The sequence below is a fragment of the Lagenorhynchus albirostris genome, chromosome 15 (genome assembly GCF_949774975.1).
Source record: "Lagenorhynchus albirostris chromosome 15, mLagAlb1.1, whole genome shotgun sequence".
Taxonomy (NCBI): Eukaryota; Metazoa; Chordata; class Mammalia; order Artiodactyla; family Delphinidae; genus Lagenorhynchus; species Lagenorhynchus albirostris.
This window is the reverse complement of record NC_083109.1, coordinates 6,498,872-6,517,952: the sequence shown is the minus strand read 5'-3', so window position 1 is coordinate 6,517,952 and position 19,081 is coordinate 6,498,872. Positions and strand designations below refer to the sequence as shown.

The 19,081-nt window shown below is 44.0% G+C and overlaps 1 protein-coding gene across 2 annotated transcripts in view; it reads left to right on the top strand.

Moving 5' to 3' along the window:
* The first annotated feature begins 2,866 nt into the window (after nt 1-2,866).
* Nucleotides 2,867-19,081, top strand: part of RTF2 (replication termination factor 2) — a 40,365-nt gene continuing 24,150 nt past the window's right edge. For both annotated transcript variants that reach the window (XM_060123848.1, XM_060123849.1), the window contains exons 1-5: nt 2,867-3,006; nt 6,719-6,813; nt 7,651-7,744; nt 9,480-9,619; nt 13,277-13,355. In XM_060123848.1, the coding sequence (XP_059979831.1) occupies nt 2,938-3,006; nt 6,719-6,813; nt 7,651-7,744; nt 9,480-9,619; nt 13,277-13,355 (477 nt within the window). In that variant the 5' untranslated portion in view covers nt 2,867-2,937. The remainder of the gene's footprint in view (nt 3,007-6,718; nt 6,814-7,650; nt 7,745-9,479; nt 9,620-13,276; nt 13,356-19,081) is intronic.

Here is a 19,081-nt window from a genome sequence, read left to right as displayed (position 1 = left end):
CGGGCTCTAGGCACGCGGGTTTCAGTAGTTGTGTCACGTGGGCTCAGTAGTTGTGGCTCTTGGGCTCTAGAGCGCAGGCTTAGTAGTTGTGGCGCACGGGCTTAGTTGCTCTGTGGCATGTGAGATCTTCCCGGACCAGGGCTCGAACCCGTGTCCCCTGCCTTGGCAGGCGGATTCTTAACCACTGCGCCACCAGGGAAGTCCCTCCAAACAGAATTTAAAACTGCACCTCTGGAGAGCACATGGGCAGAGCTAACCGGAAATCAAACCCTCAACAGTTTAGAAGTCTGAAATATTTGGGAACTATAGTAACACCCAGTAGAAGCATTTAAAGTATTGGTTCTTAACCTGGGCCTCGGGAAGTCATGAATGAAATACATACACGTATAAACTGTAGCAAAATTTCCTACATGCTTATGGATATTCTTCTGTGGAATAAGTCCAAAGTTTTCATCAAATTCTCCGACAGGTCCAATGACCCCAGAAAGGTTAAGGAATACTGATTTTGCTAGAGGGTAATGTTTTTCTCTTTCATGATTTCATTCCTCTCCTGCCCTTCAAGTTCACAGTTTGATCCAAGGATCAAAGTTGTCACCAAGGATCCTTGTAAGGGAATATCCTTTACTGGTTCATTCAGCACAGGCAGTGGGAAGAAGCAGCAGATAACGAACCTGCTGCCCAGTGCGCTGGAAATGAAATGGCTCAAATCACATAAAGCACGGAATACAATGCCTGACAGCTCTCAACACAGATTAGTTGCTACTGATGATAATAATCAACTTAGCTGTGTATAGTCTGCAACAAGAAGTACCTTAGAGACCAATACTCTAAAAAAAGAAACCAAGGAAGAAGAGAAAAAACATCCAGCTGCCTGAACTTTAATGCCCTGAGAGTCATCACCACTGGGTGTCATCAGCAGCTTTGCGGGGAGAGGTCAAGGATCCTGGCATCTGTGGTTAGATGGGCCTCATTTGAGGAAGCCCCTTCCTCATCTCCTACTCCTACTTCCTTGATGTGTGACCCTGACCCAAGACACCATGGACATCTGAGCCTCAGGTTTGTCCTTCGGGAAACAGAAGGCATTACACCCCCTACTAAGGTTGTGAGGACAGAAGGAAAGAATGTTTCCAAATCTCCCAGTGTAGGTAGAATCATGGTTTGATAAAGAGCAGCTATTTTTTTTTCTTTTTTTTTTTTTTTCGGTACGCGGGCCTCTCACTGTTGTGGCCTCTCCCGATGCGGAGCACAGGCTCCGGATGCGCAGGCTCAGCGGCCATGGCTCACGGGCCCAGCTGCTCTGCGGCATGTGGAATCTTCCCGGACCGGGGCACGAACCCGTGTCCCCTGCATCGGCAGGCGGACTCTCAACCACTGTGCCACCAGGGAAGCCCAAGAGCAGCTGTTTTTGTTTTTTCTGCCCCAAATGAATTCAGTGAGGGGTAGATATACTTGTCAGAAAATAGCACTGGTTTGAGAGTCTGTCTAAAGATCCTTGGGTTTTTGCTATTCTCTGTCTGATTTTCTGTCCATTGCTGTAAGAGAAAACTAATCTTAGAACCCATTCCCAGCTCTCACTGACTAGCTGTCTGACCGTTGACGAGTGCTTCGATCTTTCCAGCCTTCTGTTTCCTCCCCTAGAAATGAGATTCTAGGTGTACTCATCAGTTTTAGGGGCTGCTTGTCACCTCTCTCTGAATGAGTCTGTACTTTCTTTTGGTTTATTGACTACTGAATAGTGAGTGTGCCAAAGATTCTTCTAGGCACTGAGGATGCAACAGGGAATAAATCAAAGTCCCTAGTGAGTTTACAATTCTTGTCATGGGCATAAAAATAAATCATAAGCCAATGAGAGGCCAGCTGATTAAAGGGTTTATTTTCTTTTAATTCCCATTAACTGCAGTAACAGATAACCCAATCTTATAGCCCTTGAAGTTTTCATAACCACATACACTTTATTTTCTGTTCCCAAGTGGGGAATATTTTCTGTTTTTTATGTTTCACTTTGGTCAACGTGGTAACATCCATTCATAAATGGTCGGCTTTACTCGCAGTGGATAAGCTTTCCCCTAATATTTGTAATAATTAAAGGAACAAATGGAGAAATGGTCAAGAGCATGAAAGCAGACAATCATGGATTTTAACAGGGGTTTTGCAAGGGATTTGTGTTCTCATTATAGATATGATACAGCCTGTCTCTTGGAAACATCAGTGTACGTTTTATAACTATACCTGAGTCTGTTAATTATACCTCCTTTATCCTTTAATTTATTTTTAATTTTTTTATATACCTGCGTTTTAATAAGTAAAATATTTTTGCCTGGGCTTCAGTCTGCTGTGAATGAAATGTATACATGTACAGACTGTGTGCACTATTTCATATGTATAAAATATACATGGCAGTATCAGAAAGTTTCAGGCCTTAGAGAATCTTACTCCCCCATAATCTCATATAATATCACTTCAAAGGATTTGTTATGAGTGCTTAGGTCACAACTGATGCTCACTAAAAAGATACGTTCTCTTTTTGAACACATGAACGTTAACTGAAATAACAGTTCCATCCATATTCATCACTAATTGCACGAATAAAATGCAGCCCTTCCCTCCACGAGCTCCCCAGCCTACGGATGTCTGCCCAGAGTCAGACAGGCTGGGGCCCGACGGGCTGCCGCGAGGGAGTGGAAGAACGCTCCGCACCCTGCTTGGCACTCGAGGCCCATTCAACACTTTGCAGCAGCTCCTGCCGTGGGGCCACGCCCAGCGCCCAGCGATATTCTCCATGACAACCAGGGCGGGGCAAAAGCCCCACCCCCCCTCGCCGCGTTGCGACGGGCGTTTGCGTCACTGCGGCGCGCCGGAAGTGACTGCTACAGTCGCTAGGCAGCCCGGAAGTTGCGGCTGTAGGGGTTTACTTTGGACTCTGACTCCCGGCTTGCGATGGGTTGCGACGGGGGAACAATCCCCAAGAGGCATGAACTGGTGAAGGGGCCGAAGAAGGTTGAGAAGGTCAGTGACATGGGTCCAGTGGGGCCCGGGGGTAGTGGGGCACACGGACGCTCCCAGGGGGCGAAAGGAGGTGGGAGGGGGAGCCAGCGGGTTTCCACACGCAACTGTGCTCATTTATCCCTTTCAGAAAACTCAAGATTAACCACAGTATTAATAACGGGCCTCTATTGAGTGCGTGCTATTGCTATTCACCCGGCAGTGCGCATAATATGGGGTATCTCATGTAATTCTCAAAACAGCTCTGCGGGTACATACTGTCAGAAGACATGCAAATTGAGGCTCAGGAGGAGAAAGTTGTAAAGCTAGTAAGTGGCAGAACCAGGATTTGAAGTCTGTCTGCTGCTAGTAACAGTGATACAAATGGCTGCTCTTTGTTGAGTTTTGTACACACTAACTTCGTTTTCTCAGTGAAGTCTTCTCAAACCGTTACCTATGAGATCAGGTCCTCCTCTTTTTTTTTTTTTTTCTCTGCTGCGCTGCGAGGTATGTGGGATTTTAGTTCCCCGACCAGGGATCGAACCCGTGCCCCCTGCAGTGGAAGCGCGGAGCCCTAAGCACTAGACCGCGGGGGAAGTCCCCAGGTCCTCCTCTTTAAAACTATCTGACAACCATGTAGACTGCTTTCAGGTTGGTTAATGTTGATCTCAGAGGATGGTAAGCTCCTGGTAGCAGAGCCTGCACCTTTTACCCCCTCTACAACTAGCACAGCTCCTGGTGCAGTAGATGTAGTGGATAAATGAATGAGTGAATAATCCCTAATTCTCACCAGTAATTGAGCAAATTATGTATTATAATTTCCATGCTACTAACAGGGAAATTGAGTCAGTAGCGTGACCAAGATCATGCAACTGGTAGGTAATGAAGCCAGGATTCACATCCAGTTATTCAGGATTTCAAAGTTAGCACTAGTAATTACTTTTTAATAATAGAAGGTGTGTAAAGCACCTAATACAAGTGGCTGGCACATTGTGGATGGTCCATATGAGTCTCCATTCAGCAGCCAGAGAAGTCTTTTTTAAAGATAAACTCCACATTATCAACTGTATTTAAACCACTCCAGTGGCTTCCCATTGTGTTCAGAAAAAGAATCCCACAAGACCCTGTGTGGTCAGACAGGGTCTGATGTAATTACCTCATCTTCTGCCCTTCTCCAGCCCTTTCATTCTGTTCCAGCTACACAGGCCTTGTTCCTCAACCTGGAGTATAATTTCCTCAACCTGATATGTTCTTCACTGAGATAGTCATGTCATTTGGGTTTTGTTTTTTTTTTTAACATCAATCAGTTCTTTACTCAAATGTTCTCTCAGTCCACTGTAGCCAAAATACATCTCACTTCTGATCACTCTATCCTCTTCTGCTGCTTTATTTTTCTTTCTTTAAATAAAAATTATTTATTTATTTATTTTGGCTGCGCCGGGTCTTAGTTGCAGCATGTGGACCCTTAGTTGCGGCATGCATGCGGGATCTAGTTCCCTGACCAGGGATTGAACCCGGGCCCCCTGTGTGGGGAGCATGGAGTCTTACCCACTGGACCACCAGGGAAGTCCCTACTTTTCTTTATAATGATTATCACTATATTTGTTCTTGTCTCTTTCCTATATGGACAGGGTCCTTGTATGTTTTATTTCTGTGACCCCTGTGATGTGTCTGCCACACAGTAGACACCCAACAAATATGTGGAATTTGAGAGTGAATGAACACCCAGGAGGATGGAGCGTACCCTCTAATCATACCAACATGTGCAGACATTAATGCTGGGTAGTTACCACTTGTGTGCGAGAGCTTTTACCCAAAGAGTATTCAGCTCAGTTTTGTTAACTTGTGCCCAGAGCTGAAGAAGTAGCTTAATGAAAGGCTTGGCAAAGAATAGGTGTCAGAAGGGGATAGAAAAGAAAAAGGGTGATCTGAAACAACTAGAGTGCCCAGGCAGGATGGAGTTTTATTATCCTTATTCACTCAACAAATACTTATTAAGTGCTTACCGTATACACCATTCTAGGCCCTGAGGATGCAGCAGGAAACAGAGTCCAGCCCTTGTAGAGCTTACATTTTCAAATAGGTAAATAATAACATTTGTTGATCACTCATGTGGTATGTTGGGTCTGGCCCAAAACTCAAATTTGATACCTTGCCCTGAAAAGAGTGACCCTAGAATAAATGTTTTCAGAAGTTTGGGGGGGACCAATTTTTAAATTCCTGGGCAAGGAGTAATCTGGAAAGTAGATCCTAAACTTGCTGAACATGGCTTTTTATTTTTTTATTTTTTTAAATTGATTTTTTGTTAGCTGCGTTGGGTCTTCGTTGCTGCGCGCAGGCTTTCTCTAGTTGCGGTGAGCGGTGAGCAGGGGCTACTCTTTGTTGTGGTGCACGGGCTTCTCATTCCGGTGGCTTCTCGAGTTGCGGAGCACGGGCTCTAGGCGTGGGCTTCAGTAGTTGTGGCTCGCGTGCTCTAGAGCGCAGGCTCAGTAGTTGTGGTGCACGGGCCTAGTTGCCCCGTGGCACGTGGGATCTTCCTGGACCAGGGATCGAACCTGTGTCTCCTGCATTGGCAGGCAGATTCTTAACGATTGTGCCACCAGTGAAGTCCCCTGCCTGGCTTTTGATCCTAGCTCCTTGGTCTGCTTGTGTGTTTGTGACCTTGACATGTAACTTAACTTCTTGGTATGTCAGTTTCCTCAACTACAAAGGTAAAAATCCTAACTCAGAAGGTTTTATGAGGGCTAAAAGACAAGTCACTGAAACTGCTTAGCACAGTGCCTGGCACACAGTAAACACTTAAGTAGTTGTTCCTGCAAAAATTAAATTTAAGGGAATTTAAAATTTTTTCTTCTTGTTTTCTTTCAAATGTGCCATCCTGTTACATTATTCAGGTTTGACATTTTAGGAAGAGGAAAGAGTGGGACATGGAATATTAAATAGGAGAAAATATCATTTGAGGGCTCAGGAAGGTCTCAGACCTGGATATTTATACTGTGGATAATGGCTTGATATGCCACATAGTGAGCAGTTGGCAAAAAACACTTCTGTTAAATTGCTGATTTTATAAAGAATTATACAGTCTGTGCTGAACTGTTTTTTTAAAAAAATGCCTATCTTCTCAATTCTTTGTCCTTAAATTCTGCTACAACTTTGGAGCCTTTCCCATTGTTAGGAATTAAACTGTACTGCTTGTTTTTTCTGTATGGCCTTCCTAACTTACTGTTAAGATACAGATATTAATATGTAACTAGCATAAGCAATATAATGACTTGATGTGAACTGTTTCTTTGTACATGTCATGTATAGAGAGGCCTTTATTTGACGTAGTGTCGGTTACTTGTGACTTTTTAAATCCCAACTTCGTGTGTCACTATCTTTGATTTAAAACACAAAAATCGTGGGACTTCCCTGGTGGTGCAGTGGTTAAGACTCCGCGCTCCCAATGCAGGGATCCTGGGTTCAATCCCTGGTCAAGGAACTAGATGCCACATGCTTGCCACAGCTAAGGGTTCGCATGCTGCAACTAAGGAGCCCTCGAGCCACGACTAAGGAGCTGGTGAGCCACAACTAAGACCTGGCGCAACCAAATAAATAAATAAATAAATATTTTAAAAACAAACAAAAAAATTGTCACAGTGTGGTATTACTGAATAAGCCTTTATATGTGGAACTGTGGACCATGTGTCTTTCAGAGGTGAAAATTAATTAACAAGATTTTTTTTTCTTTTCTCAGGTTGACAAGAATGCTGAGTTAGTGGCCCAGTGGAACTATTGTACTCTAAGTCAAGAAATATTAAGACGACCAATAGTTGCCTGTGAACTTGGCAGGTGTGGTTCCTTTACTTAATGGAGACGAGTTTTTATTAAATGATCTTAAAAAGAATTTTAATGTATAAATGCTGTTCTTGATTCATCAAATGTGAATGATCTCCAGCAAATTTGTGAAGGCTGGGTTATCATTCCCTGTCTCAGAACATACTTCTGCACTTTTCTATTCAGTTTGGTTTATTTAATCCATGGGTTGAAAACTCAGGGGCCATTAGGAGTTAAGTTATAAAGATAAATGCATGAAGGACCCATGTGGGGTCAGTAGGGAATGGTGAGGACTGGGGGAAACTGGAGAGTTCACATCCTGTCTAAAAGGTAGCTGCAGGAATTCCCTGGTGCTCCAGTGGTTAGGACTGACTCCACGCTCTCACTGCCAAGGGCCCAGGTTCAGTCCCTGGTTGGAGAACTAAGATCCCACAAGCTGTGCTGCACGGCCGACAAAAAAGGCAAATTAAGGGTAGCTGCTATTCAGTTCCAGCCTGTTGTTACAGTTCAAGATTGTAGACTGATTCCAGAACATCTGTTTTTTTTTTTCTTTTTTTCAGGGAAAGTTGAAAATGTGTACTTTTATATTAAACTTCCCAATTTAAAAAAAGCCTTGTTCAGGTCACATTCAGTCCTCAGACTGCCAGTTTGTAGCCCTTTATTTAAACTAGTTTCTTTCTTTGTATGCTTTGGAAATGGTTGATACAGGATTAAATTTACTTTTTTTTTAGGAGTGCAGGGCATTTCTATTATCAGACGTAAATGACTTTGGATTGTACTCAATTTAGTCTCCTTCCTTTGGGTGAAGGTTGATTATTGCCAGAATGTTTTGACTGATCTTTATTGTTGCAGACTTTACAACAAAGATGCCATCATTGAGTTTTTATTGGACAAGTCTTCTGAAAAGGCTCTTGGGAAGGCAGCCTCTCACATTAAAAGCATTAAGGTAAGACAGGTGATTCTGAAGTGCTCCGGCGCTTTCAGTGGTTAGGGTTTATTTTATAGAATTCATGTAAATTTTAGACTGAACTTGGAAATTTGGAATTCCAGTCCCGCCCAGCCACCTAATAAAGGTGTGATTTGGGGCAAGTCACTTGAAGTTCAAACCAGAAGTCCTCACACCCGTACTTCCTGGATTATAAATCTGTTGTGAGTTCATATGTGGGAAAGAACTTCAAAACTGTAGTATACAAGTTTCAAAACTTCGAAACTTGTATATTGTGCTATATAGGTTTTGGGGGGCATTATTTTTATAGTTAAAACTCAGCCACTCGAATTTTGGTTTGGAAGACACTTTTATACAATTAGAGATTTTTATAGGTGGATAACTATTCAATCATAGTGGTTATCTCCTGCTGATTAGAGGTTCTGAAAGTTCTTTCATAAAAGTGGAAAAACAAGCTTTTTAGTAAAGGAAGTTTGTTGAGAGGACAGACTCTTTCAAATCTGGTCAGTGGGAGAAAAACAAAGTAGTGAAGAATTTGAGAACCACAGGCTTGACAGGTGAAAACACTCGCTGTGTATGACGTGTTGAGGCCTCATGGCTAGTCAGTGGGGCGCTTAAACTAGGTCCAGAGCCCCTGACGCCCGGGCTAAGGCTTTGAGTTTTTTCCTCCTTCTGTTTCTTTTTAAAATCTTTTTATTATTATAATAGGCTTTTTGTTTAAGTTCTCGGGGTAATTACAGAATATGTTTATTTCAGACAAATTAGTGATTCTGAGATGTAGCTGTTGGTAGTGCTGTAGAGGTAACCATGCTGACTGTTCCCATCATTTCTTTGGGAAGAGAATTCATTTCTCAAAAACCCATAGTAGCATAATTATCTTATCTCAAAAATGCGATTATCACTGAAATTAACTTATACAAGTCTACACTTAAAACACAATATATAATGTATGTGGTTGAACTTTTAACTTTAATGCAAAATTTTTTTTTCCAAGAAATCACAACTGTAAAGACAAAAGGATTCACATAAAACAATGCAAAGGTTATTATTACTGCAGTTAATAGTCCACAGACACTCTGAGCAGAGAACTTGATGAACACACAAGCAGGAAGCCGACCCCGTGTGTGGTGGCTTTCCCTTCAAGGTGCTCAGCTGCTCTCTGGAGTGTTGAAATCAAATGGTGCGGTTAAATATGAAGAAATGCTTCAAATGCTAAAGTGGGGCTGTTAAGTCACTCCTTGTAAAACTGAATTTTGAAAACCGGAACAGCTGGATCTTGGAGTGTGACAGTAATCTCCGGCTAATATTCTGCCTTGGACTCATTAGACCATGGCCTCACAGATTTTACCGTCTATTTATCTGTTAAATAAACGTGGCTGGTCAGTAATATGAACAGCCTCAGTGAGGCTTCATCAGCCAGGGAAAAAAGTGTTCCTTTCTGGATGAAACTAATACAAAGCTTTCTTCTCTTAGTGGGGTAAATTTTCATGTCTGAAGTTACTTTGCCTTATATAGCAAAATGCTTGTAAAATAGAAATTAATTATTTGCTAGACAGTGCATTTAAAAAATTTTGTTTTCTATCACAACTTATGGTTTAATTTTATATCCATGTTAATTGATGTTAAAGGAAAGTAGAAAAAGAGGTTTGAATGGGAAGGGACTAGAATAATACTTAAGGCCAAAGATGATCCATTTGTCAAAGGAACTCTTAAAATATTCATGTTTTTTTCACAGAATGTGACAGAACTGAGGCTTTCTGATAACCCCGCCTGGGAAGGAGATAAAGGAAACACTAAAGGTGACAAACACGATGACCTCCAGCGGGCACGTTTCATCTGCCCTGTTGTGGGCTTGGAGATGAATGGCCGACACAGGTCAGTAATGGGCGTGGGCAGATGCTGTGGAGTCTGGGTGAGTAATCGCAGTGCTGTTAGGATCTGTGCCGAAGCTTAATAATCACACGGATTTCTTTAAGGTGCCTTTTGGTTTGGGTGGCGCACAAGGCCATGTTCATTCCCTACCAGCCACGTGTAACGTGGCCTCTTTGTTGTCTGCAGCTTTCTGTTCTTGAGGTCAGGAGAACCTAAAGTAAAGAGGGAGTTGAAACATTTGTCTTGTGACACTTAAGAGACTTGAGTTGAGTTCTTTGGTCTTCTCCTATGGGAAAGAAAGTAAAGGACAGATATTTCCCATCAAACAAATGCCATTTCCTTAACAATTGCTTAAAACTCTGCAGTGGAAAACGGTCTTACAGAACGTGTGGTTGATCGGTCAGTGAAAGGCCCAGTTGATGATGATAACTTGCTTTGAATTTGTAGCTAACAGAGCCTCTGGCTAGAGCACCAGAAATCTTAAGCTTGAGATTTATATTGCAAATGTAAGTAAGTAAGTATATTTCCCCCTTAAAAAAATACGAATGTCGAGTGGATTAGTAGGTGCCTTTTTATAGGATGTCTCACTTTGCCAAAGCTTTAAACTTCTTTCCCATCATTTAGAAATATCTTTAATAGCTGGTAGTCCAGACTAAATTTCACAAGAGGAATATTCTGGGGAATGAGATTCATGTACCTAACCTTGTCCTACGTGTGTGTGTGTGTGTGTGTGTGTGTACGTACACATTATTTTGAGGTGAAAGTCATAACATTCACAATCTTTTTAAAGGGTATGTTTCAGTGCCATTTAGTACATTCTCAGTGTTGTGCAACCATCACCTCCATCTAGTTCCGGAACATTTTCAGCACCCCAAAGTAAAAACCCCTACCCATTAAGCAGTCCCTCCCCATGCCCCCTCCCCCCAGCCCCTAGCAGCAAACAATCTGCTTTCTGTCCAGTGGATTTACCTATTCTGAATATTTCATATAAAATAGAATCACACAATATGTGACCTTTTGTATCTGGCTTCCCACTTCTTTTTAAGAAAACCATGGTTCACCCCCAAAAGAGGAACTTAGCAGAAACAGACTCAACTCTGGCGTCTTGAGCAGGGGTTACCTGTAGCCTGTTGCTCCAGTTGTGGCTTCCCCCAGTTTTTTCCCTTTCATTTGCTGGTTAATCTCTTCTCCTTTTTCTCTTCTCGGTTAATTGAGCTTTGCCTGTTTTGGCTTTGCCCTCTTCCTGTTAATAGGGCCTCCACACTCAGAAATTGATTTGGGGGTTAGTTTGTATATTTAATAACGTTTGTATAATAAGGATTTAAGTGTATAGAAAAATAGAAATAGGTTATTGGTATAATAAAAACATTTAGCCTTTGTTTAAAGAAAAACCAGTTCCTAAGTCACTAATACTTAGTAAGCATTCATAAAGCAGGGTTTTTTTTAAGTCCTAAACAACATTTAATGAATATTAGTACAATGTTATTAATTTGGTTTTCATTAGAGCAATCTGCATCTGCTATAATCCCTAGGATTAAAAGTTTCTATGGAGAAATTAGAGAAAGTTTCTATGGTGAAAAGTTTGGAGAAAGTTTCTATGGTGGCATTTTTTAGAGGAACATAAGAAGTAAATGTGAGGGGCTTCCCTGGTGGTTCAGTGGCTAAGACTCCACGCTCCCGATGCAGGGGGCCCGGGTTTGATCCCTGGTCGGGGAACTAGATCCCACATGCTGCACTGAAGAGTTCACATGCCGCAGCGAAGATCCCACATGCTGCAGCTAAGACCCAGCCCAGCCAAATAAAAAAATAAATAAAGAAGTAAATTGTGAAAGTGCTTTTTGCACCTTTGCCCCATCCTAGCCTCCAGTGACAGCACTGTTAGCTGTTCGGTGTCTAACGCCCCCTACAGACCTCTGCAACTCCAACACACAACACACTTCCCTGCACCTCTGCAAGAGAGACACAAATAGACATGTATGCTTCCCACCGGCATGGAATCATATTACACATATTTTGTAACCTTATTTTTTTCTACTTCTCTAATTTAAACATTTTCTTGGCCATACATACAGATTTCCTTATTCTTTTTTTTTTTTAATTTATTTGTTTGCATCAGATCTTTGTTGTGGCAGGCGGGCTCCTTAGTTGCAACTCGCCGGCTCCTTAGTTGTGGCAGACAGGGTCCTCAGTTGCGGCTCGCGGGCTCCCCAGCTGTGACACACGAACTCCTACTTGCAGCATCATGTGGGATCCAATTCCCGGACCAGGGATCGAACCCAGGGCCCCTGCCGTGGGAGTATGGAGTCTTAACCACTGTGCCACCAGGGAAGTCCCACCTTATTCTTTTTAATAGCTGTGTAAGAGTTCATATTTATTTAACCAGTCCTCTGTTGATAGGCATTAGGTGGCTTCCTCTTCTTCCTTGCTGTCCTACACAACTTCATAAATACATACTTGTGCATGTGCACACTTGTGGGCATGTTTCTGTAGGAGAAAGTCTGCAGAGTGATGCTTTACCTGATACTACTGCCAATTGTCCTGAAATGTTGTAGCCACCCAGCAACACGTGCCTGTTTCCTCAGACAGTTTCCAACTGGATACCTTCAGACTCTTTCATTATTGCCTGATAGGTAAAACACTGTATGTCCTTGTTTGAACGCATTTCTGTAATTAAAAGTAGGGGTTAAGCATCTCTTATGTGTTTTGGCCGTTTATATTTCTCTTGTCAACTGCATGTTAACGCCCTTTACCCATTTTTCTATATTGTACTGTTGCTTTTATAGACCTCTTTGAATATTCATAAACTCTGAACCTCATATGTGTTTAAAATATTTTCTCCCTGAGTTCCTATTCTGTCTTTTGACTTTTTATGGTGTTTTTTAAAAAATGCCTTTATTTATTTTTATTGATAGAGTCTTTTTTCCAAAGGATTATTGCAAGGGGGTAGGAGTGGAACTTTGGCCTATGTTTGTGGTTTTAATTTCAGCACACAAGTTTCTCCTCTCTCTGAAAAGTAGAGCTTTTCCTAAGTGACTAAGAAAACTTTCCTAAGCTGAAATGGCGTAAATCGAAGAAGCAGTTACCCTTAAGACACATCTTGCTAGCAGATGCACAAAATAAATAGGGATAAAGCACAGATGGTCACAGGCACAGTTCAAAGCTATGGCAGCTTGACACTGAGATGCTGAATGTAGTTCCTCTAGAAGGAGCTTGGGGTGCGAGCTGCCTGTATAACAGCTCACTGCAAAACAAATGCTGAATGCCATTTTTTAGTTCTTGCCATTTTTCATAAAAGCAGAAATCCACTTTGGATTTCTTTCCGTTAGCAAAAATAGGTACTAATGTAGGTCTTTCGTAAAAATGAAGTGGCGTAAGGCAGACAGACTTTCAGAAAGCGGGTGTGTGTGTGTGTGTGTGTGTGTGTGTGTGTGTGTGTGTGTGTGTGTGTGTGTGTGTGTGTGTGTGTGTGTGTGTGTGTGTTTTAAGTACTTTATTTATTTAGGACACACTGATTTTTTTTTTAATGGAATCAAATATAACCATTTTTTTCTTTGAGGCTCTTGGCCTTTGTGTAAACAAAACAAATGTTAATTGATAAATATGGGTAATGATTTTTCAATTGTTATTTAAGTCATTCTCCATGTTGGATTATTTCTCCAGGTTTTGTTTCCTGCGGTGCTGCGGTTGCGTGTTTTCTGAACGAGCCCTGAAAGAGATAAAAGCAGAAGTTTGTCACACGGTGAGTTGTTAACATACATCATTTGTTCCTTCCCAGTAGCTGAAGAAATCAGATGGTTTGGGGTCCCCCCTCCATGTGTCATTTCAGCATCTTTCAATTCTTTCTGAAACATGAATCTAATTAGTTGCTTCTCTGCTTAAAACCTTTCTACTCCCGTCCTTGCCGGAAGTAGAGACTCAGACTGCCTCTTGTGATGTGTCCCTGCCCGCCTGTCCTCTCCTGTGCCTTTGTCCCCTCCACCGTGACCTGCCAGTGGGAGGGGTCCTGCTCCCCGAACCTTAGTTCCAGAGCCATTGCTTCCTGTGTGAACCTTGCTGCTGTCTCCTTCCCTGCTCCCTGGGCACCTTATTATCCCACTGATCTCATCACAGTGTAATTGCTAGTTAGGTGGTGCTTTCCCTACTGGACCATGAGGGTTTCTTCTTCTAACTCTTTTTTTTTTTTTTTTTAAAGACTTTATATTTTTTTTGAGCAGCTTTAGGTGCACAGCAAAATTAAGAGGAAAGTAAGGGGTTTCCCCTGTACCCTCTACCCTCACACGTGCCTCCCCCATTATCAGCATCCCCCCCCAGAGCGGTGTACTTGTTCCAGTTAGTGAGCCTACGTTGACACCCCATCATCACCCACATCCCCTTTACATTAGGGTTCACTCGTGGTGCTGTACATTCTGTGGGTTTGGACAAGTATATAATGACGTGTATCCATCATTATAGCCTCACGTGGTGTATCTTCGCTGCCCTCGTGATCCCCTGTGCTCTGCCTGTGAGTGTTTGAGAGCAAGGGCAAAGCTCGTCCATCCTTCACCCCGCCAGCCTTGTTCTCCCCAGGGCAGGTCGCACGTCCTCAGTAGACGCGCTCAGGAGTGAGTGAACCCATCACGTGAGGGCGCGCCTGCTCAGCTCACATGAGGGCGGTGCTGAGGGCTTTGCCCTCACGGGGTTGCTGCTGCAGCCTGGGACATCTGTGTCTGGGTGTTCCACCGGTCCGTGGGGAGCCTGGCATTTACTTTAATGTCATGGATACCAACAACTCCTGGCTGCATTTTCACCCACATTAATTCTGCTTGGATTTCCTTAGGCCTCCCAGTACTGTTTCTCCCTGTTGTGAATTACTCTTTGATCCAGTAGCTATGGTGGAACAGCTGCCATGGGCAGTACCGTCCTAGGCACGTGGGGTGGCGTACATTGTAGATAAGATTGATCCAGTCCCTGCCTTCATGGAACCCACATTCCAGTTGGAGAGAGAGACACTCAGGTAACTGAGCAAGGCAGTACCGCTTGTGACAGCTGCCAGGAAGGAAGCGCAGAGGGTGAGGTGCCGGAGGGCGAGAGGCCCCCTCAGCGGTGGTCGGCGGGGGCGCCTCTGGGGCTTTGAGCTAAGACCCGAGGGTGAACGGCAGCCAGCCAAGCGAGGTCTGAGCCGAAGCTCAGAAGTGGCGGAGGACTTTGCTAGTTGAAGGAGCAGAGAGTGCGGTGGATGGTGGGGACAGGAGAGAAGTAGATGAGGTTGAGGGTGAGGCAGAGGCCACCTTCTGTAGGGCCCAGGTGGCTGTGCTGGGGCTTGTGGATTTTACCCTAAGAGCAGTGGGAAGCTGGGGACAGCTTTCGGCCAGGCCGGATGTACTTTAGTTTCAGAACGATTTCTCTGTAAAGAAGTCAGACGTGGAGGAGGATATGCTCAAATGTGATTCCGTTTATTTGAGACTCAAAAGATAGACAAAAGGTGATTGGTAGTGAAGAAGTCAGGGAGGGGCGTGGAGTTGTTTCCAGTTTGGGGCGATTACGGATCAAGCCGTCAGAGAATTTGGAATCTGTCTCATTAAGCTTTTGCCAAAAAAAGAGAAATTCAAAGAATGCATTCAGGAATTGATTCATGTCGTTTATTGTCTAGTATTTATTATGTCTCCTGTGTTCACGACGATGTTACAGGTGTTCCCAGGGAGGATGGGATGTGAAGGAATCAGTGCCTGTGCTCAAGGAGACTGCAGTAGTGCAGGAATCAGGTTACATGAAAAATCATATTCTGTTTTGTTTTTTGAGGCCAGTTGCCAAGTGGATGTAAGGATGCTACTGGAGTTGAAGGGCCAGAGAACTTTCTGGCTGTGCTGGTGAGAAATGGCTTTATGGGAAGAAACATTTGTTCTAGGCCTTGAAGGCAGAGCGTGTTCTCACGGGTCAGGCTTTCCCAGAGAGTGGGACATGGCTGCTGGCATAGGCGAATTGGTGTGAGGGGTCCACAGACAGGACCCCAGACGCCCCTGTGAGACATTGCACAGCAGGACGGTAGCTCCCATTCTGGCGCACCTTCTGCCTGCGTGCCTGCCTGCCTTGTGGAGAAAGTCTCGTTTGGTCCTCGGATGGTTTTAATACATCTCACTGAGCTCCCAAGAGAGAGCGGACCTTACGCTCAGAGCTTTGGCAGGCAGGGCCTCGAGAGATATGTTTGTGTTCTCTGCATTTTTATGCTTTCTTTACATATATGGCAAGGGGTACTGTTTTTATACATATGGTATGAATATAAAGTCAACATTTAAAGTAAATTTAAGTAAAAACAATGGGTAGATTTAACGAAAAGTATTAAGATACTGACAGTACCTTAGGCAGGGGAACGCCTGATTGAGAGACGCCCTTGTCAGTGATGGTGGGTGCGCTGTGGGCAAAGGGAATGTGTGGGAGAGGAGAGCAGCCATCACACTCAGGGGAGGAAGTGCCGGGGCAGCCTGTGAAGATGGGGCCTCAAGATGTCCTGCCCCAGCCGCTCAGGAGCAGGGAGAGGCCAGAGATGTGAGTCAGACTTCTGGCGGAAGCTCTGAGTGCCAGGCAGAGGGGCAGCTCGGGGGGCGTGCAGCAGGCGGCCCTTGACGCCTTTGCAGCAGCACAGCGCCTGGGGAGCAGCGGGGTGTAGGTCTGTGCAGTATGGGCAGAGGGAAAAGACTAAACAAGAGCAAGAATCTGACAGCAGGTGAGGAAAAGGAGCCTGAGAGAGAAGTATCGTGAAGGAAACGGCTCAGCTGGCCTGGGCTTCTGCGAGCAGGAAAGGAACCTCGCTCGCATTTGTTCTGTGTCCGAGTGTGTGCGTGTTTTCACAGATAGTGCGCGCGGCGTTGTCTGAGTGTTAGACACATCCGCAGGCACACTGAGGAAATTTACTTGAAAGGATATAAATATGAGAAGGTGGGAAATGAAGCTGAAATTTATTAAAGCAGCCAAGTGTCCTGAATCAGTGGTTCCCAACCCAGGCTGCACTGCAGAATCCCCACAGTGGTTTGCTAAGTTCCCACTCCCCACCTCAGACCCCTCATGAGAATCTTCAGGGTTAGTGTGGAGCCCGCACGGAGTTCCACTTTTATATAAGCTCCCGGAATAATTCTAAGGGGCAGGCAGGTCTGGGGGACTCGGGGATCGAAAGCACTCAGGCTTCTTTCCCCGACCCACAGGGATAACTTTCTTAGATTGGCGTGCAGTTGTCCCTTCATTGGCTGACCTCAGGCATCCGTAACCATCTTGACAGACTTGAAGCAGAATAGGAGTGTCTGCTCACAGCTCTGCAGAGAAGTTGATTTTATTTCATGGAAATGCAACATTGCAAGGGAACTCTGAAATCATTTTGTTGGTGTCTGGGAACAAAGTGCTAGTAAACGTCTGAAAGTCTACGTAGAGCACTTCAAGGGAAAGGAAGGAAGTAGGAGGAAAGGGGAAGCAACTGCATCAGGATTGCGCAAGAAGCCAAGACCAGTTGAGGACTGGACACCGGCTCCTCCAGCCTCCTAATGGGGGCTGCCAGGGCTGTTGAGACCACCTGCAGTCAAGACAGGACCCTGGCTGGAGTCCAGGAACACCTCAGGGACAAAATTCTCTTAAAAATAAATCTGTTATCAGAAGAGTAATATTTTACTCTTTTCACTTGTATAATCTCCTTAAAAATTGCCTTTGCAACATAGCTAGATTGAATACTCTGCATATTAGTTTGCTAGGGCTGCCATAAGCAGGTACCACAAACTGGGTGACTTAACAGAAATTTATTTTCTTACAGTTCTGGAGGCTAGAAGTCTGCAGTCACGATGCTGGCTGGGTTGGTTCTTCCTGAGGGCAGTGAGGGGAGGATCTGTTCCAGACCTGTCTCCCTGAGTTGTCGGTGGCCGCTTCTCCCTGTGTCTGTTCATATTGTCTTCCCTCTGTGGAGTTTGTCCCTGTGTCCAAATTTCCCCTTTTTATAAGGACACCAGTCGGGTTGGATTAGGGCCCACACTAGTGACTGCACCTTAACTAATTGCATCTGCAGAAGGTGACATTCTGACATACTGGGGATTAGGACCTCAACATTTGCCAGGGCGGGGGGAGCATAATTCAACTGATAACACTATACAATTTAGAAAATCAGAGCATGGGACAGTCAGTCAGTGGCACACTTGAGTGGGAGTCATTCATTCAGGCACTCACAGGACTGACATTGAGAGCCTGATATATATCAGTTTTGGTTCACACACCAGCACTGGCTGGCTTGGGAGTATAAATCACTTCACCTCTCTGGGCTTCAGATTCTAGTATGTAAAACAAAGGAATTGTAGTAAATTTTTGGATGCTTTCCTTTTAGACCCAAATTCCAAACAATGACATTTTTAAATGAAGAAAAAATCCAATGACAAATTCGTATACTGTCATTAGGAATCAAGCTCGTACTTCTAATTTCAGGTCTCTAAAGTTTAGTAATACTAAGTATATCAGTCAAGGTTGGCTACGTCCTGTAACAAACAGCCCCCCAATTCCAGTGGCTAATAACGGTGAGAGCTCCTGGTTAGGCAGCTTTCTTTTAAGGGAAACTCAAGGACTCAGGCTTCTTCTGTCCTGTAGGTCTGACCTCCTCTGGTGTTTAGAGTATTCTCCATTCAGTTGGCTGATGGGAACAGAGAAGGAAGCATCTAGCTTAGGAGGTTTTTATGGGCCAGGCCTACTTAATGCTTCTGTTCACATTCCGTTGGCCAGAACTCAGGCACGTGACCACAGCTACATGCAGGAGCCTGGGGATTATAGTCTAGCTGGACGCCCAGGAAGAAGAGGTGAACAAGAGCCACTTCTGCCAAACTAGCAAAAGGAAGATTGATGGCGCAGTTTCAGGAGCTGTAGTGCATCGTGAAAATGTGAATGAGGGAAGATAAGGCCACAGTGTCAAAGTCTAAAGCAAATATTTTCATGTTTTACGTAATGTCTGAAATTTAGAGGAACCAACATCATAAGAACAGTGTCAGGGACTTCCCTGGCGGTCCAGTGGTTAAGACCGCACTTCCACTGCAGTGGGCACGGGTTCAATCCCTGGTCAGGGAACTAAGATCCTGCATGCTGCGCGGCACGGCCAAAGGAAAAAACAAAAAAAGGAAGACACCTTCCCATGGAAACAGAAAGGAATAAACAAGTAAACAGACACGATAGAATGTGATATTAAAAAAAAAAAAAAGAACAGTGTCAGGAACCTCCGTGATACTGAGGGTGTGCACGTTCTCTGCTTTTCCCTGTGTAGTTCCATCGACATTTGGCTTTTCAGTTCCCTAGAAGAGACTCCAGGGTTTGAAGTAGCTCTGGTTCTGTGTCTAAAACACATGGTGTGCACACTTGATTTCAGTAAACAGAGTCCAAAGAGATGTAGTTGCTAGGTTTCTTTGTTTTCACTGTCAGCAAAGCACCAGCCGAAAAATTAGTTGTATTCCCCACTATGTTCTTCCCTTCTTGTAA